This window comes from Megalobrama amblycephala, linkage group LG24, assembly GCF_018812025.1.
Source record: "Megalobrama amblycephala isolate DHTTF-2021 linkage group LG24, ASM1881202v1, whole genome shotgun sequence".
In the NCBI taxonomy this organism is placed as follows: domain Eukaryota; kingdom Metazoa; phylum Chordata; class Actinopteri; order Cypriniformes; family Xenocyprididae; genus Megalobrama; species Megalobrama amblycephala.
In genome coordinates, this window is record NC_063067.1 from 16,420,351 (window position 1) to 16,439,241 (window position 18,891).

At 36.1% G+C, this 18,891-nt stretch overlaps 1 protein-coding gene across 3 annotated transcripts; it reads right to left on the reverse strand.

Annotated features, from left to right (window-relative positions):
- Positions 1 to 3,971: 3,971 nt before the first annotated feature.
- Positions 3,972 to 18,027, reverse strand: cables2a (Cdk5 and Abl enzyme substrate 2a). Of its 3 annotated transcripts, XM_048177965.1 has the most exons (10): positions 17,463 to 18,025; positions 14,824 to 14,916; positions 12,709 to 12,786; positions 9,646 to 9,742; positions 9,268 to 9,436; positions 8,906 to 8,956; positions 8,183 to 8,280; positions 7,718 to 7,824; positions 6,352 to 6,556; positions 3,972 to 6,235 (listed from the first exon to the last, which is right to left on the reverse strand). In XM_048177965.1, the coding sequence occupies exons 1-10, from the start codon at positions 17,987 to 17,989 to the stop codon at positions 6,095 to 6,097; spliced, it is 1,566 nt and encodes a 521-aa protein (XP_048033922.1). In that variant the 5' UTR covers positions 17,990 to 18,025; the 3' UTR covers positions 3,972 to 6,094. The 3 variants fall into 3 exon arrangements, with proteins under 3 accessions (XP_048033922.1, XP_048033925.1, XP_048033923.1); XM_048177968.1 differs by lacking the exon at positions 12,709 to 12,786 and having other exon boundaries at positions 17,463 to 18,027; XM_048177966.1 differs by lacking the exon at positions 8,906 to 8,956 and having other exon boundaries at positions 17,463 to 18,024.
- Between the last annotated feature and the right edge of the window lie 864 nt (positions 18,028 to 18,891).

The window sequence follows — 18,891 nt, forward strand, 5'->3', positions numbered from 1 at the left end:
TCAGTGCAGCTTCAAAGTGCTCTACACGACCCCAGATGAGGAATGAGGGTCTTATCTAGCAAAACGATCGGTCATTTTTCAGTGGTTTCACTGTTTCAGTGGTTTGGTTTCTTGATTGTTTTGCACATTTACTCATTTTGTCTGTAGGCATTAAAATAAAATCCTCCAATGAAGTGTTGAACCAAGCCAGCCAGTTCTGAGACTGCAGATTGCAACATTACAACATTCAAAAAATAAAAATGAACTATACACTAAATGATTGCAGAAGATTTTAAGGCTTCTACAGAAGCACATACCATCATTTTTCTAAGAAGATTTTGAATAGTATGTTTAATTTCATAACCTTTTTGGCCTCCCACCTTTCAGATGGTTCCAGCAAGGCAATAATCCGTACACTGGGGCTGCGGACTGGATCTTCAAGGGCGGTTACTTTGACAGGAAGTACTCTGACCTTCCAGACATCTACTGATTCAGTTGGGAAGACTGAAAGAGGCTTGAGATTCATCCTTTGCTCTCCTTTATTCAATCCATATCATCTCATCTCCTTAAGCTCTTTTCAATTGTCCCTTTTTCCTTTGTCGGAATGTGAGATTCAAGTGAACAGTTTTTGGACAAAGCCTCTCCACAAGTTCTGCTTTTCACTAGAATCTGGAAATTCAGCGTGAATTAATTTATTTATTTTGAGAGGTAGGGAATGCCTTAAATTATTCACTTTTTTGATGTTAGATTTTGAGATAAACATTCTGTGCAAACCTGAATAGGTTTAGAAATTGCTAGTTTATGTATGTGCTAACCTACCTTTCCATGTGTCTCGCTAGTTACACTCAGGTATTCATTTTATGGGTACAAGCCTTGCTTGAAGGTCCAAATTCCTGTTTCAATGCAGCTTCAAAGTGCTCTACACGACCCCAGACGAGGAACGAGGGTCTTATCTAGCAAAACGATTGGTCATTTTCTAAAAAAAAAAAAAATAATAATAATAATAAAAAGATATACTTTTTAGCCACAAATGCTTGTCTTGCACTACTCTACAATGCGCCACGCATTATGTAATCACGTTGGAAAGGTCACGCATGATATAGGCGGAGGTATCGTGGTAGAGTGAAAAACTACATTAAATTTTTTTCTCTAACTTCAAAATCGTCTGACATTAAGCCCAAAACCAAAAATAAAGTTTCATTAATTAAATTTGGTTATTTGTGTAGGCTAATTAAACTGGGTGCCATGTTTTCAGGTGTTAAATTAAACCATTCAGAGTTAAAGGGTTAGTTCACCCAAAAATGAAAATTCTGTAATTTATTACTCACCCTCATGCTGTTCCACACCCATAAGGCCTTCATTCATCTTTAGAACACAAATTAAGATATTTTTGATTAAATTCGATGGCTCAGTGAAGCCTGCATTCACAGCAATGACATTTCCTCTCTCAAGATCCATAAAGGTACTGAAAACATATTTAAATCGGTTCATGTGAGTTCAGTGGTTCAATATTAATATTATAAAGCGACGAGAATATGTTTGTGCGCCCAAAAAACAAAATAACGATTTTTCAACAATATCTACCGAGTTTCAAAACACTGCTTCAGAGCTTTATGAATCGAATCAGAGACTCGGAGTGCCAAAGTCACGTGATTTCAGCAGTTTAGCCGTTTGATAGGAGATCCGAGTCACTGATTCGATTCATAAAGCTCCGAAGCAGTGTTTTGAAATCGGCACATCACTTTATTGTTAAAATATCGTTATTTTGTTTTTTGGCGCACAAAAAGTATTCTCATCGCTTTATAATATTAAGGTAGAACTACTGAACTACATGAACTGTTTTAAATATGTTTTTAGTACCTTTATGGATCTTGAGAGAGGAAATGTCATTACTGTGAATGCAGGCCTCACTGAGCCATCGGATTTAATCAAAAATATCTTAATTTGTGTTCTGAAGATTAATGAAGGTCTTACAGGTGTGGAACAAATTGAGGGTGAGTAATAAAATGACATTATTTTCATTTTTGGGTGAACTAAGCCTTAAAGTTTTTCAGCAATGATTTCGCCTCACCCCTACGGAAGAGGATTAGGGCCAAACAATAATAAAAAAAATAAAACCATCTCGAGATTAAAGTTGTTAAATTTCGAGAAAAAACACGTTAAATTTCAGGAAAAAAGTCGAGATAAAATGTTGAGAATAAAGTCATTAAATTACGAGAATAAAGTCAGTAAATTACGAGAATAAACTCATTAAATTACGAGAATAAACTCATTAAATTACGAGAAAAAAAGTCGTTAAATTACGAGAATAAATTCGTTAATTTAATGACTTTATTCTCCACTTTTTATCTTGACTTTTTTCTCGAAATTTAACGACATTTTTCTCATAATTTAACGACTTTTTTCTCGTAATTTAATGACTTTATTCTCAACATTTTATCTCGACTTTTTTCTCGAAATTTAACGAGTTTGTTCTCGTAATTTAATGACTTTATTCTCGTAATTTAATGAGTTTATTCTCGTAATTTAATGACTTTATTCTCGTAATTTAATGACTTTTTTCTCGTAATTTAATGACTTTATTCTCAACATTTTATCTCGACTTTCTTCTCGAAATTTGAACGAGTTTGTTCTCGTAATTTAATGACTTTATTCTCGTAATTTAATGACTTTATTCTCAACATTTTATCTCGACTTTTTTCTCGAAATTTAACGAGTTTGTTCTCAGAATTTAACGACTTTATTCTCAACATTTTATTTCGACTTTTTTCTCGATATTTAACGAGTTTTTTCTCGTAATTTAACAACTTTAATCTCGAGATGGTTTTATTTTTTATTATTGCTTGGCCCTAATCCTCTTCCGTACCTCTCAGTAATTCAATCAAACAAATTTTACATAGGCTATTGCTACTTTAGCCTCATTTTTGGTCATGTTGAAATGCGTCCACACTGCTGACATGTTTACCTGTTGTAGCTTATCCATGCTGTGCACACGAAATACAATCAAAACACCAAACTGGAAAAGCACTAATTGAACGTCACCAATTGAATCACTGGTTTCATCTGAAACTACTAATAGTGTGCGCTTAGTAAAATAATTTAAAGAACAAGTTTGTTTAGTTTATCAGCTTTTGGACTTCAATGATAAATCTAACATTCCTTAACACTTTTTGTGGTCTCTATATATGAACAGTTCAGCAGTGCGCTGGCATTGGGGCAACTGGGACTTTTGATGAATTAGTTTGGATTACTAACAGAAACTGTAGAGGTGCCCAATAAAGGAGGTCGTTATCTTTAAAATTACACAAATCTGATCTGGTTCATTCTAGCCAAAACCCTTTCTAAACACACTTGTTTATACTTTCGTGTACATACACATTCCTCTCCCCCAGACATCCTTCTATTAAGTCGGTAGTTTATACAAAATGGCCTTACAAGGGCAAAACTGGATGTACTCTAATAGACAATTGTTTTTGGTTAGATTTACATAAATTGTGTAATAATAAACTGAGACTTCCAATAAGAACAGATAATGCTTAAAATGATAGAACAGCTGAAGTTAGCTTAAAGTTGCATCGTAGCAACATTGAATTCCATATTCTGACGTATATCTGAGTGTAATGGCTACTATCAAAAAAGAAAAAAATATATAGGTCGGGTACTTGATTCTATGCATTCATTTGTTGATTGGATTGTGAAATGTGGCCATTGCTTGGAGCTGATTGCAGAGGGACGGGCTTTAGATGAATCATTCACAATAAGATCTATAACATGAATTTACAAAATAGGTTGAATTTTTACCCTCCATTATGTTTGTTTGAGCAGTCTGGGTGGGGTCGAACTACCTGCATGTCTGAACAATAGACATTTCACATTTCTTTTTTTTTTTTAATCATCTCTTCATCTGTTCTAAAAACCTCTTCCAAGTAAAGAGACTTGCAGATAATTTGGCATGCATAAACAGTGAGAACAAACTTCACAGACAAGTGAAACAATTTAAAAACATCTTTATAAATGCAAATAGAAAAAAAATGACAAAACACAGCATCTAAACATCACAACAGATAAGACCCTGTGAACAGTTCAGTCCAAACTAAAGGCTGGCTCACACCGCCCAATAAACACCAACATCCAATGGTTTGTGGTTCAGTGTTGCCGTTTAATCTGGCAGTGCGAACCAGCCTCACATCATTCTATAACATACTGCCAAAATAGACAATTTTGAAAAATACATCTTTTTTCATAGACACTCACAAAAAACAGTATTCTCATGCAGAATGTCACAGGATTCCCCTCACAGTGTTTGTACTGTTCCACCTCCTCAAAAAGCTTCTACGACAGTATCACAGGAGTGAATGCATTCACATACAGGGAGATTTCAATCAACACGTCACACGGTTTTCCAACCGGATCTACAGTCACATTCATGTGTCAAGGTGCGTGATGACTCGGTATTAAAAAAGATTAAAGAGGCGGGATGTGTGGAAAACATTATGGCAACAGAACCGTACTGACAAATGTAATAGAAAAGGCACTTCATTCTTCAACGCTCAGTGAAGACTAATAGTGAAGTATGATTACCTATAATTCTCTCCAATTCAATTCCCCTCTCACAGTTGATCATTTGACATAGCAATGTGAATTTTGACCAGTCCGGATTCCTGAGGGAAAGGAGCAAATGCACCATACAGAACCATCACGTTAAAAAGGCCACCACTAGATGGTGGATATGTGCTTCTGCTTCTCAGTCAAAAACAGAAATCAGATGTAAAAACAAAGTTGTGTATTTCTGGTAATGCTGCACACTGTGATACTGTCCAGGTTCTGAAAGTAAACATGGGCCACTCCTATATGGTGTATAAACATTTCCAAATGATTAAATTACATAAGAGACAATATTGTATGAACACTAACCAAGAAGATTCACCAAGGTTAGGTAGTATTCAACACTGCACTACACAAAACAGACTCACTCCGTCAAGGAGGCGCCATTTCCTCTGTGAACAAATACACAACAGTTGAATATACAGGTGTGGAGTTATTTGTAAAACCGACTGTACCGTGAAACGTACTCAATCAGCGTTGCACATAAGATTAAGGACACCGTATATTGCCAAAAATTAAACATTTAATCACTGTAACTGTCACAGCTGTGCATTAAAACTGAGAAAATCATGTTAAGACACTGAAAAACAACTGGTAACTGGTAAATGGTTCAGTTTCTGTTTAAAATGGCACTCACGTATTCAAAAGACTTTTTACATCCAACGCTACCTAAAATTCATTGCGGTGTGTCTCCTTAAAGAACACTGTATCACTTGTTAAACCAATGTCTAGTTGGTAAATGTTTGATGACAAGAAAAAAAGATAGAGAAAAGCACAATTAATGTGCCCGTTAAATGTCATCTCTAACATAGAGTGCCAGGCTGGATACGCATCGGAATGCCACACATACCCCAAAACGCATCAAAAATAAAAAAAAATATGTGAAGCGTCATCAAAAATATATTCAGTATTCATAAATTATGAATTCTAATAAAATTAAAGTCATTCAAAAATAAAATATTGCATAAATAAAGTGATGCATTAAGAAGAAGCTTTGATAAATGATGATTGATTAGCAATTGTGGTATTAAAAAATAAAAACACATGCAAAAAAAAGAAGATGTAAATCAGTGCTTCAAGTAAGCCTTTCTCTACACATGTATGATTTATAAAATCAGATTCGTGAAGTGAACGAGTGAAGATGGGAGTGTCCACTGATCTGTTTAATCAATAAATAAAACAAATAACCTTCCATAACTGCCATAAGATAAGAACGCCATCTCTATGGTCTACAGACCGCGGTTAAAAGAATAGTTGACCCCAAAATGAAAATTCTGTCATCATTTTTTCACCCTCATGTTGATCCAAACCTGTTTCTTTTATTGTATGTTCCACAGAAAAAAGTATTTTGAGAATGTTTCAGTGTTTTTTGTCCATACAATGGAAGTAGTTACCAACATTCTTCAAAATATATATACAGTCATACAAGTTTGGAATGACATCAGGGTGAGTAAATGAAGACAGAATTTTCATTTTGGGGTGGACTATCCCTTTAAGGGCCCTCTCCATTTCAGCCCTGCTGCACTAGCCTGCGATAGTGAGGCATGACCTTGCTGTCTGAGAGGTAGAGTGCCATCTCCAAGGCAACCAGAACCGTGAACTCCAGGGAAATCAACTCTTTGCGATTTATTCGGAAACGCTCCTCCAACCTCTATTCAGAGTCAGGCAAAAAAAGAGAAGAAATGGGTAGGGCAAAAGAGAGAGAAAGAAAGTTACAACATAAATCATAATAAAAGATAATACAATCCAAATCAGTAAGACACTTACATCAATCAGTTGCTTGACCTCTTGTTTCTTGAGGTCGCTGCTAATCTTGGCAGCTAGTAAAACGCAGGCGGCAGACACCAGCTTTCGGTTGTGCTTGTTTAACCTCCCTTGCAGAACCAGCTTCTCAAAGTAAACATAGGCCATCGCTATGGTAACCGGCTGTAGGCCACACTCCTCACTCACAGAGCGCATCTCCCTTTTCAAACTGTGGTGCAGAGTAAACTTCATTAGAACCGATTTACAACATGCCCATAAAAACAGCCAAAATATAAATCACATTTTAAGCTACTTTATTTCATTCAGCCTTAAAGGGATAGTTCACCCAAAAATTAAAACTCCCCCTTAAGCTGTTCCAAACTGTATACATTTCTTTGGAAGAAATGCCAAAAATTGACTACCATAGTATATTTCTTTTCCCTACTATGGTAGTCTATGAGGACGAGATCTGCTTAGTTACAAACATTCTTCCAAATATATTCCTTTGTGTACAGCAGAAGAAAGAAATTTATACAGGTTTGGAACATCTTGAGGGGGAGTAAATGATTATATAATTTTCTTTTTTGGGTGAACTATTCCTTTAAATGTACATAATGTTGTAATAGTGTTATGTGCTAAAAGACCCTATGAAATAGCTTAACGGGTGCCATTTCTTTCCTGTGTTGACATTTCCTGTTAAACTAGCATGCATTCGTATTAAATTTCTGGCTGATGCAACAAGCTGATAACCGAAAAATGGTCAATATAAAAAATTAAATTCTATTTTGTATAGAATACTTAAAGTACGGAAGAGGATTAGGGCCAAGCAATAATAAAAAAATAAAACCATCGAGATTAAAGTTGTTAAATTTCGAGAAAAAACTCGTTAAATTTAGAGAAAAAAGTCGAAATAAAATGTTGAGAATAAACTCGTTAAATTACGAGAAAAAAGTCGAAATAAAATGTTCTCAACTTTTTATCTCGACTTTTTTCTCGAAATTTAACGTCATTTTTCTCATAATTTAACGAATTTGTTCTCATAATTTAACGACTTTTTTCTCGTAATTTAATGAGTTTATTCTCAACATTTTATTTAGACTTTTTTCTCGAAATTTAACGATTTTTTTCTCGAAATTTAACAACTTTAATCTCGAGATGGTTTTATTTTTTTATTATTGCTTGGCCCTAATCCTCTTCCGTACTTAAAGCGAATTGATATTTGTGATATTCATTTTGAGATTTGCAAGATGTGTTTTTAAAGATGAACTGACAATGTAAATATGAGAAATTAGCATGCAGAGTTAAATTTACATAATAATGCTAACAGACATGGACTAAAAGCAACACAACTGAGGCCCCAACCATTTATTTTACATAAAAATGACTTTACCTTCTGATTTTGCTGAGCGTCAGCTTTATGTGAGGAAACTTCTCCTTGAACGTCTCATTCATGTCTTTCTTCAAGTCAGACGGTTTCACATATTCAATAACCGTTGTCTGGAGGGGACAAGTTGACTCTTATTATCAGTGTAAAAAGAATGTATGGCTTTTTATGGCTACCAAAACACAATCATGGATGTGAACATTCAACTTTTACAGCTAAAGCCTAGTCAGCTGATACATAAGATTTCATGCTTCATGCCTTTAGCTATGGTTAGACCATATTGAGCCCTTAGGGTTATCATATGACATGCAGATATGATCTGATATACAGTAGGTCATAAGCTGGGTTCAAGGATTATGAATAACTATCATACTGTAGTGAAATGCAGATGTCCTTTCAAAGCCTTTTCATTAGTAACATGATTATCTGAATCTGTTATTGAATCTGTGATGGTTCAATTAAGGATCTTACCACATAAGATGCGAAAATTAACACTCGTTTGTGCTTCCCGCATGGCCACTGGGGGTCACTGAGTAAGTTGGGGTCATAGTCTGACAGCTCCTCCACACCTAGCAAGAGTTAAAACATGTTTGGATTTTTTTTTTTTTTTAAGAATTTAATACTTTTATTAAAATTTATCAAAAGTGACAGTAAAGATAATTATAATGTTACAAAAGATTTCTATTGAACTTTCTAAAAATAATATCAATCACAGATTTCACAAATTGTTTCAACATTAATAATTGGGCTGAAACGTAAAGGTGACATTATTGACAATTTCGACAACACAAAAAATTGTAAAAAATATAGTCGAAGTGTCTTGATCTTATATGACCTATTTTAAAGGACTGCAATAACACAGTTTTAACAGTGGGACGCTGTAACGAAATACTGTAATGCAGCCTTCCCAGATGCAATCCAATAGAAGAAGACGACATGGCGCTTCAGAGTGCAAACAAACACCTGTGTTCGTCTTTGTTTGGAAAGTTTAACATAACTACAAAAAATAAAAATGCTGCCACACCTACGCATTCAGACTCACGCAATTGACACTATTCTTACGCCACAGGTCCATTTTCTCATGAAAATGGAATTGAATAGAGTTGAATCTATATCCGATTGGAATCACAAGCTTATGAATAGAAATCAAATCGTGAAAAATGTCAATGTCCAGCCCTAATAAAAACACAGTACCAGTCATTGTAGCAGTTGGACTACTGATGACTTCTGAAGAGGATGGAAAACCTGAGGGAGATTGGTCTATTCAGTTGACTTGAAGTTCATTAAAAAGACATTTTCAAAAGCTGAGGTGATTTCCTTGTTTTAATTATTAGTTATATCTATTCTAACTCAATATTTTAACTAATTGCAAAAGCCGAATAATCGACCAAAGACTACTGGTTAATCTGTGAAATAATCGGAGACTAGTCGATTAATCGTTCTAATAATAATAATAATTAGGTTAATCGATTATCAAAATTTTGGATAAAAGTCCCCAATAAATAAACATAAAAATGCTTTAATGAGCACATAACGTATCTGCACATGTAACGTACCAGTATCTTGTATAACTGTGCTGTTGATTCGAGAAGGGGTGAAGTTTTTCTGCCCGTTGATACGGTTTCGAGACATTGGCGTCTGAGCTGTACTGATGTCAGGTGGGCCACTGCTCTTCTGCCTGACCAAGGCATTAGTTGGGAGCAGAAAACGGGCATATGATACTGTCTGCAACGCACACAAAATTCCAGGGCTATCAGCGTAAGCACAAACATATACATTGCGCAAAACACACACCCACTGACCTTGCACTGCACCTTGCACAATCATGCTTTAAAACAGATAGTAATACATCAACAAATAAAAAACCAAGGAGATTTCTAAGGCACATAATCATGCCTTTTGCTCAATCTTCTTAGAGGAATATCCCATCTTACCTTTCCAAAGTCCACCTCCACTCCCTCTAATCCAGGGACCATTTCAACTCCACCACCAGAAGAATGTCTTTGTCTCTGGGTGTCTAGTTTAGAGTCACTGCAAAGGGTAGATACATTTTTAACAGTCAGAATTTAATAACTTTTCTCTGCACTGAAAAAATCTCTTTCAATCAGATAATGAGATAAAGGCTCCTCTGTCTTATTGGTGTTGCCTGATACACAAGACACGAGCGGAGCCTGTTTATACACCAGCATCAGGCCGCAGTACACTGTTTACAGGCTGGTTTGTTTGCAAATAAGTCATTCTTCATTCTTCAAGTTATTACAGTTTCATTATATTAAAGCTTAGAATGATACATCCTTGTGTTTTTAAGAAGTAAAGGCACAATGACAAAATAAAAACAAAAATCATATTTATATGAATGATGTGATTGGCCAGTGTATGACAGGTGGACAAATCACTGAACTCTGGACTGCCAAAAGCAAAATCTAATCACTTCTAAAAATCATGTTCGATCAATTTAAAGGGTTAGTTCACCCCAAAATGAAAATTCTATCATTAATTATGACAGCGTCTGTTCCAAACCCGTAAGACCTTCGTTCATCTTCGGAAGACAAATTAAGATATATATGATGAAATCTGAGAGCTCTCTGACTCGTACATAGACAGCAATTTAACCACCACTTTCAAGGTCCAGAAAGGTACTAAAGACATTGATAAAATAGTCCATTTGACTACAGTGGTTCAACTTTAATTTTATGAAGCGACAAGAATACTTTTTGTATGCAAAAACAAACAAAAATAATGACTATATTCAAAAATATCTTCTCTTCTGTGTCATTCTCCTACGCTGTTTACATTCAGCGCTTCCGGGTTCTACGTCAGAATGCAGGCTCAGTAGGGCTGGGCGATATATTGCATGCGATTTTCACGCGCATTCCGTCAGTAAAGCCGGTTCCCTGATTACCGCTAAATCGCCATCACCTGCTTTCAAATGGAGCGGCATTTAATAGACAGAGCCGTAGATTACTGACAAGCTGCGCAATATCACGTTCATTATCGCAGATGAATCACCTTCAATAATGAACGCGATATTGCGTAGCTTGTCAGTGAACTACGGCTCTGTCTATTAAATGCCGCTCCATTTGAAAGCAGGTGATGGCGATTTAGCGGTAATCAGGGAACCGGCTGTACTTACGAAATGCGCGTGAGAATTGCATGCGATGTATCGCCCAGCCCTAAGGCTCAGTATTTGCTAGGTTGGTTCAACGGATCACAAAAATCACTGTTCGGATCATATCATGGTTATTAAGTCACGGATCGGATAATTTTTTGGATCAGCACAAAAAAAAAAAAAATATTGGGGGGTAACTTTACATTTATTGCCCATTTTAACTACTCTGATACCACAGCAGAAACTACTGGCCTAACTAATACATTATTAAAGGCAAGTGAACAGACTGTAAAAAGAACAAATACTTTACACTAATTACAAGAATAGATAAATACATCATAAAATTACAAATAAAGTATTCACTGTATAAATTTAATATAGATTGATCTTTGTTAAAGCAGTTTTGTTGTTTGATTTACATGACAGACAACAGCAGGAATTTATAGGTTGCTGTCACTTTAAGAGTAAGACTCCATGCACGCACATATCCGATCCGAATTCTCACCTCGTTCAATTAAGACATAACCGAATGTGTTTACGAGAATACTTGCCGAGAGGGGTATTTTGACTGATATAATGCGTGTATGTGTCCATCCAAGTGCATTGAGGACGCGAAAGAGAAATCAGTTTGGAGTTCGCGAGCTATCTGAAACGTGCCTCTCTCTCTGTGTGCGCGCGAGCCTTATGTGCGTCTGTGCGCACCGATAACAGCGTGGCGTGCGATACCAAATGAAATCCTTTTGCCTCTTCTAGCGCTGAAATGGTTTTATATCCATTTAATGTGTAAACTAGCAAGACAAAAACACGTGCAAATGATAACCTTTCACTCTATTGCAGTTAAACTTGCAATTGATCCGCGAATCACATGCGTGCCGAACCATAGGGCTTGGTCCGTACGGATCACGGATAGGGATGTGCAACGATTTATCACGATTAATCGTTTGCAAAATAAAAGTCTGTGTTTACGTTCTGTGTATAATAATTATGTATATATAAATACAGACACATACATGTATATATTTAAGAAAAATGTTAGATTTATATATAAAATATATATATTTATTTAAACATGCATATATTTCTTAAATTTATACATGTATGTGTGTGAATTTATATATACATAATTATTATACACAGAACACACATATATTACGTAAACACAAACTTTTATTTTGCAAACGATTAATCGCGATTGCACATCCCTAATCATGGATCAACAACGATCCCTTTAGTATTTGCCGACGCCGTTCACATGAGCAGCACGGCGTATGTGTGTGATGCTGAAGCAGGAGCCGGCAAATAATGAGTCGACATGATGGAACCTGGAAGCGCTGAACTTAAACAGCGTAGGAGAATGACACAGAAGAGAAGATATAGTTGAATAAAGTCGTTATTTTTGTGCACAAAAAGTATTCTCGTCACTACAGAAAATTCAAGTTGAACAACTGCAGTCACGTGGACTATTTTAACGATGTCTTCACTACCTTTCTGGACCTTGAAAGTGGTGGTTAAATTGCTGTCTACGGAGGAGTCAGAGAACTCCCGGATTTCATCAAAAATATCTTAATTTGTCTTCTGAAGATGAACGAAGGTCTTATGGGTTTGGAACGACATGAAGGTGAATAATTAATGACAGAATTTTCATTTTTCGGTGAACTAACCATTTAATGCACCTCTGCCGAATCAAAGGATTCGAATTTTTGAACAGTAGTGTACATGAAAATAATTTTAAAACATCAGCGCAAAACATTTTCTTCCATTACAAATGAATCATTTAGTCTTTTGGAACATCATATTTCATAGTAGAAAAGAACAGTTGATTTGTCCATCCCTCATGGATTTGCATGATATGAAATGAGCTGTTTGGCTGACTGTGGTGGCTCTGTACCTGATGTGATAACTCTCTCCATACGGCAATACAGAGAAAGCAGCACACAGGGATCTCTTGGCACAGATCAGCACAACCCTGCAGGACACAGATGGCAAGTGCACACAGAACAGACAACATCAGTCACCTAATCATCAAACCATCACAGTACACCAGCCATGTTTCGCCAAAACAGCAAGTGCATATGGGTCACAACAACATGCAGCTCAAAGCAAATGGGAGATCTTATGGCAGTGGAATGACATTGGAGACAAAAAAAAAGCCATTATTCAACCACAAATCTATAAATTGTCAATTAAAAGCAGCATGTGGCTTTCTGCGTCATAGTAGATTGGTCAGCATGACCAAATCTGATTAAAACAAACTCTGTCACATTTCCCAGGAGGCTGAATGGCATCACAATTAACAGGTCAGCAGCTTGTGACATGAGTTATGCTCAATGAGGTCGAAGGCCCCATATAACATTACTGCTGATGTCATGAGGCTGGGGGTGAATGTGCACATGAGTGAAGGCGTGATTTCATGGTTGATGATGTAATGCGACATTAAGCCAAGGGGTAAAACTGTGTTCTGGGTAATATACAAGATAATATCAGAAAATAACACTCCTTTCCTTTTTCTTTTCTATTTTCTTTTTGAAAGGCTGTCGAATCTTTTGCACTGCTTTGTTTTTGTACTATGTTTGTTCTTGCTTTTGTTTTGTCTTTTCTAAAAACTAAAGGGGCAGTTCACCCAGAAATGAAAATTCTGTCATTTACTCACTCTCAAGTTGTTCCAAACCTGTATGAACTTTTTTTTCTGCTGAACACAAAAAAAGATAATTTTGAAGAATATGGGTCATCAACTGTTTAGTTGCCCATATTCTTCAAAATATCTTTTTTGTGTTCAGCAGAAAAAAGAAATTCATACAGGTTTGGAACAACTAAATAAGAGTAAATAACAGAATTTACACAAGTAACCTGTGTACAATGTTCATGTTATGTTATGTTATGGTGCAATAAGAAAAAAGAAAGAAAAGAACACTTTACTGATGCAGGATAAAAAAGTCAGTTGAGTTTATGGCACATATATAAGTAAATAAGTTAGAGGGAGAAATAATTTAGAGGGAGAAGAGCACATTTGGAAGCATTTTACTTACGTAACAGAGTTTCATTACATTTTAATGGCTCTCGACAAGGTGCAGTTCTACTTTCATAAGATGCCAGTGATCTATAAGGTTCCATTCAAGATTGATTTAATTCAGCCCAGTTGTTCCCCATGTAGGCAGACACATCTATCCCCCATTTCTTCTGTCTAAGTGAGTACTTACAGTATGCCAGTTATTAAGTTAACGAAGGAATCGCAGAGTCTGTCTGAAGCTGTACTGTTTCACTTAGCATGAGAGCGCACTGCAGTTATATAACAAAGAACTTTACTGCCTGAGGAAACAGTCCAGCATCCATATAACCAGCATCCATTTTTAATATTCACCCTATATGACTTGAATCATGGGAACTCTATCCTAAAGAAAGTGCTGATAAAGGACCAGGACCAATTATTGTTTGAAATCATTTCTAAAAATTAAAAATAATAAAATAAAAATGAATAAGGGTTCATAATGTCATTTATTACTTGCCCTCATGCAGTTCATGTGAGTACAGTGGTTCAATCTTAATATTATAAAGCGACGAGAATATTTTATGGTGCGCCAAAAAACAAAATAACGACTTATATAGTGATGGCCAATTTAAAAACACTGCTTCATGAAGCTTTGGAGCGTTATGAATCAGCGTGTCGAATCATTATTCATTTATGAATCACGATTCATTTATGGATCTTGAGAGAGGAAATCATCAGATTTCAACAAAAATATCTTAATTTGTGAAAAACACTAAATCAAATGTAGAAGCACCTAACCCTGGAAAGCCTAAACTTGACATAAACTGTAAACCTGTCCCTCAAATCTGATTGGTTGATTAGAATCAGAAGAACATGTTGTACTTGGTGAAATCACATTCACCCAGATGAATCATGTAAGTACAGATTTAATATTGGGGGTGTGGGGGGGGACAAACAAATACAAGTCCTCCTCAAGGGGAAAATATTTCTTAAACCATGTCAATCCCATCAACTCACCTGCTCCCTCGAGTATCATACGGTCTCATATTCTTGATGAAGTGCACCTTCTTGGAAACCTTTGTCCCTGGAGACCCAGAAAGGTTACGAGTCCTGAAAAAAGAATGTAACAAAAAGTAGAGATAAATAGATGTGACTTTAATTTGTATAAGTTTAGAGACAAATTGTGATGGATTAAATTGAAGTAAAAGCTTAATCTTATGAATTAAGACTTAAAGGTCGCCCATCCAGCATCGGTCTATCAGCAGACCTTACATAAAGAGATGAGAGGGTGAGGGGAACAGGAGAGAGGTGAAAGGCAAGCAACAAAGGAAACAAACAGGAAATGATGTGCATATGTACTGCAGTGAGATCATGAGGCTTGGTTCACATGAGCAACATCACCTACCTACCAGGCAGATAAAGCTTGTTTTGACTGGTTGATGTCCTTTAGGCTATACTTCTTTGACTGACTCAGCAGTCTCCTTATTAAAACTGCTCTCAGTTATCAACTGATAGCAGTGAAATCTTATCACCATTCAAACCCTTCCTATGGGTCTTCCTTAATCAGTGTCTCTGTTATCACAGTTACAGAGGACTTTACTTTTAAAGTCAAATGCAAAGGCACATATGACAAACAACTCACTCACTACACAGAATATAACCGTTAAACATTTGTTACTCTTAATTAATAACTTTGTTCAATCAGACAGACAACACACGCTTTATTATCACAGTAACATCTTTATTTAGGTCTTTTAATTTTGTCCAGAGTAGACCGGATTATAAATGAATGATTCTTATGAATGATTCTTTAGTGAATCACAAAACGACCTGAGTAGTCTGATTCTCGAACGAATGCGTCTTATGAGCAAGTCCTTTTTAGTAAATAACAGCAGCTCAATAAGCGAACAAATGACTCTTATATAAGTCAGTTTCTATTGTGAATCAAAAATATACATTGCAACTTAAATAGTCTGATTTCTGGAAGAATAAGTTAGTGAGTCTTTTTAGTGAGTCAAAAATGTGCAATGCAGAATAGTCTGATTACTGAACAAATCACTAATTTAAGCTGAAAACTTATCAGTTAATCAGTCAGAGCAGCAACTGAATTCATTTGACTCACTTTCTGAACTGCAAGTTATTACGTTCTTCATGTCCAACTCGAAATTAACCAAGAATTGATTTTATGTTGTTATATTGAAATGCAAATCAGAACTAGATGAAAAAAAGTTTGTCCAGACAAACTTTAAGTTGGCTTGAAAAAGCCGGTCCAGAAGGTTTGAAGCAGTTTTAAAAGTTTTCAGTTTGAAAGTTTTCAGTTTTAGTTTAGATAGATAGATAGATAGATAGATAGATAGATAGATAGATAGATAGATAGATAGATAGATAGATAGATAGATGTCAATGAAAGTCAATGGGATTTTTCCGAGTTTTAAAAGTCATTTTTGGGAAAACAGTAAGTCGGATCAGTTAGAAAAGATATAGCACACTAAGTCAGAACAGTCTGAAGGTCTGAGCCGAGTTTGGAGTTTGTAGAGTTAAAGAGGAGGAGTTAGAGTCAGAAATTTTAGTCAAGCCAACTTAATAACGTTAGTTGATTTTCAAAATATAGTTATAGGGTTAGTTCACCCAAAAATGAAAATTCTGTCATAATTTACTCACCCTCAAGTTGTTCCAAACCTGTATATATTTCTTTGTTCTGATGAACACAAAGGAAGATATTTTGAAGAATGTGGGAAACTGAACAGTTTTGGGGCACCATTGACTTCCATAGTATTTTTTTTTTCCCTACTACGGAAGTCAATGGTGCCCCAAAGCGGCCTAGTTACAAACTTTCTTCCAAATATCTTCCTTTGTGTTCAGCAGAACAAAGAAATTTATACAGATTTGGAACAACCTGAGGGTGAGTAAATGATAAATTCATTTTTGGGTGAACTATCCCTTTAACGTTACAGATTATAGACATTTTTTGTTGTTGTTGTAATAAATGGTAATTTATATTTATATAAATTATTTTAGAAAATGCTATTGTTAAGTATTTTTATTTAATATAAAGTTAGGACCAACATTTCGATAGCCTCACTAAAGTTGAATTTATATTTCTTTAAAGTACCAAAAGAACCGGAACCGTGAAGGACTCGGAACCAGAAATCCTTACGATTCCCAACCCGACCTGTTCATTTTACCAGGTCTCAAAAATGTCGCAGAAAGATTTCCTGTCAAACTACTGCCTAGAAAACAAGACCTCAAAGATGAAAATGAAAGTTAAACAATAAGGCGGAAGTCAGTAATTCACCTGATAGATATGTTTTTGTTTTGATTTGCGCGTACTGTAATATGCACCTTTTAAAATACTGCTTCAAAAGTCATAAACGACTGTAAAGACTGCTAAACAACAGGCCAGATACAGATGACTGTCCATCCTCACGGCATGAAATCAAAAGCGTACTAAGATTTGTAAATAAACAGCTTTCATAAACATATATAGCATATTCATAATTATTTATGACAGATGACACCTGTAGAAAAGGTTACATCAGACATTTACTCCAGTTGTTATGAATGGTGTAATTGCATACAAACCCAGCCAGAGGAAAAAAACAATGTCAATAACGCGTATCATTGTTTGCCAACCTGCGTGCAAAAACAAAACTCACCTTTGACGGGAATCAGGCACAGGATTGGAGCCCGGGAATTGGCTTGGTGGTTTACTTGATCCTAAAACCACATTCAGCGGTCCAGAGGTCGGTGAAAGAGGGGGTCCCTGGACTGACAAAGGATCTGCTCGTCCATCCTCCGTGAAAACGTCGCTGCTCCCTTGGTTAAATAATGGAGGAGGGCTCAGAGGAGCAGGGTAAGTGTTAGTCCTCGGGATAGGGGTCGCTGCCCCTCCGCTGATGGAGGATGACACTTGGGTGAAGGTTCCATAGCTGCTGGTTGTCGACAAAGGGGGACCCGTCACCGCCGACGCACCGACATCCACACACCGGCTCTCGGCTTCCCTAGGGCCAACGATTCCATTGCTTAGATTGTAAACCGGTCGTCCGTCCAAAGATATATTGGTGAGAAACAATAGTGCTGCTTGTCTGCGACGAGAATCCCGGCTTTTTCGCAGGTGTTCTTTGTGTGGTTTGGCTGAATTAGATCTCGGACAGACGCGAGGACCGCAGGCAGCGGCCGCCATTCTACTGTGAGTAAGCTAAAAACAGACAGAGCTATTAGACCGGCGGAGGTATTGGCCACGCCCTCTCACACCTTATTGGTTCAAATTCCTGACACTTGCATATAAATGAGATTTTGTCACAGCGGATTGGCCGAGAGGTCTTAGTTCATAAATTTGTACAATAATTTGGCTTCAAATGTACAGGACACTAGGAATCTGAAATACATATGCTGCTTTCTTTGATACAGAATATCTTTTTATTGAGAGTGACAGTTTAATAATATTATATTTGTATTTTATATATAATTATTAAATGTTTATTTCTAATAATCACCCTCAACTAATGTATTCACCCTATATTTTATCACTAGGGAATATGATTATCCATTTATGCAATTTCTTGTTGCATTCACACTGTAATGTTTGACTAACACTGCTGAGTGCTCTGTATGGTAATGACAGAATCTCTCCATGCTTCTGTTCTGCTACATATGATGCTGTAAATTCAGTGAACATGTTGGTTAGCATAAGCCTTTCTAAGCTCTACGTTTTAAGCACAGCTTATTACAGCGGTTAAAGTGTCTTATCTATGCCTAATCTGTTATGTAAATATGTAATGTGACGTCTGCAACAGCTCCTGGGATAATAAAAGAGGATAAAGAAAAGGAGGGAGAAAAGTAATTTCCGGATTCTTCAGTTTGATAAAATGTTTCCAGCAAGAGCCATAATTAGAAGTTCTTGATAGCCTTGCAATAATACTAGGCTTCTTAATAAGGACTTACTTTTATGTTGTTTAAATAAAATGCATTTTTTTGATATTGTTGAGACAATGGTTTGAGAATACAAATAGTATTACACTTGCATTTCCACATTATGTGATGTAATAAGGCTTGGGCTAATATTTCATAATCTACTGGTTTACT